Source organism: Olea europaea, unplaced genomic scaffold (assembly GCF_002742605.1).
Source record: "Olea europaea var. sylvestris unplaced genomic scaffold, O_europaea_v1 scaffold38405, whole genome shotgun sequence".
NCBI classification, from domain to species: Eukaryota; Viridiplantae; Streptophyta; class Magnoliopsida; order Lamiales; family Oleaceae; genus Olea; species Olea europaea.
The window spans coordinates 1-1,099 of record NW_019257848.1 but is presented as its reverse complement, the minus strand read 5'-3'; the positions used below and the strand labels follow the sequence as shown (position 1 = coordinate 1,099).

Here is a 1,099-nt window from a genome sequence, read left to right as displayed (position 1 = left end):
GAACATGGAGAATCTCGAGATTTATGGATTGCAGTATATAGTAAAGTTAGTGAACTCAGAGGCAATGCAAATAAGATCTCTTTATAAAGTAAGAGTCGTGAAGGTAGCCTATTGCAATAATCTACTGACCATTGCACAACTTGATTCGAGTAGATCGTTACAAGATCTTGAGACACTTGAAGTAGAAAACTGTAAAGCACTGGAAGTGCTGTTTGACTTTGAATGTGACAAGGTTACAAAAGATCATGCTGAAAGCGTACTTGGTCGACTGAGATCACTGCAGCTGAAATATCTAGACAAATTAGTGCACATTATAGGGATCGTTCCTAAAGGAATTCGTGTCTTCGAGAATTTGACATCAATTGTTGTTGAAAGATGTGGCATCTTGAAGTATCTATTCTCACCTTCAATGGCCTATTCTCTTGTGGCTCTGAACGATCTAGAGGTTTTAGATTGTGGATCAATTGAAGAGATTATTGGAAATGAAGAAGAAGGCACTTCAGAGATTAAAATAGCTGAAGGAATGAAAACCAGAATTGTGTTCCCTAATTTAAACCATCTACTACTCAAGAATCTTTCAAGCATTCAAATGTTTTGTTCTCAGAACTGTGAACTCGTATTCCCTTTATTGAAGGACTTGACTATTGAAAATTGTCCTATGATGACAAAATTGAGTCCATGGCCAATAAGTGCACCGAAGCTTGATATTTCTGATTTGTTGGATAAGGCAGGTATGTATGTGTTCTGAATTCCTATTTTACATCTTCTACTCTATTGCTCTATTTGCTCTTACACTATTTATTTATTAATATTCTTTGTTTCCCAGGCGGCTTGGCAGAGGAGAATCAAGTTTGTAACAAATAAAAATTACTTGAGAAATATGAAGTTCCTAATTTCCTAGGTATAAATTCTGATGAACTCATTTCTTATCTATGGAATATCTATTTGAATTCTACTGATTAAATTATTAAAACTCGTGTAATAAGTACTCTTACTCTTGTTTGAAATGCTTGCAATATATTATGAGTGGTTTGATTTCAAGATTTCGGCTATTTTTTTATGTTCAATAAATGATTATGCATGGAATCTTCACCAAATC

At 34.3% G+C, this 1,099-nt stretch overlaps 1 protein-coding gene across 1 annotated transcript; it reads left to right on the top strand.

The window, feature by feature from the left end:
- Positions 1-8: 8 nt before the first annotated feature.
- LOC111387013 lies at positions 9-1,018 on the top strand. The gene is made up of 2 exons (XM_023011530.1): positions 9-731; positions 827-1,018. Exons 1-2 carry the CDS (start codon positions 65-67, stop codon positions 862-864), a joined length of 705 nt encoding a protein of 234 aa, XP_022867298.1. The 5' UTR covers positions 9-64; the 3' UTR covers positions 865-1,018.
- Positions 1,019-1,099: the final 81 nt, after the last annotated feature.

Bases quoted from the DNA above. Each gene is read 5' to 3' on its own strand.
- LOC111387013 (XM_023011530.1), top strand. From the start codon at position 65: ATGCAAATAAGATCTCTTTATAAAGTAAGAGTCGTGAAGGTAGCCTAT. The intron at 732-826 runs GTATGTATGTGT...TTTGTTTCCCAG, and splicing joins TGATTTGTTGGATAAGGCAG to GCGGCTTGGCAGAGGAGAAT.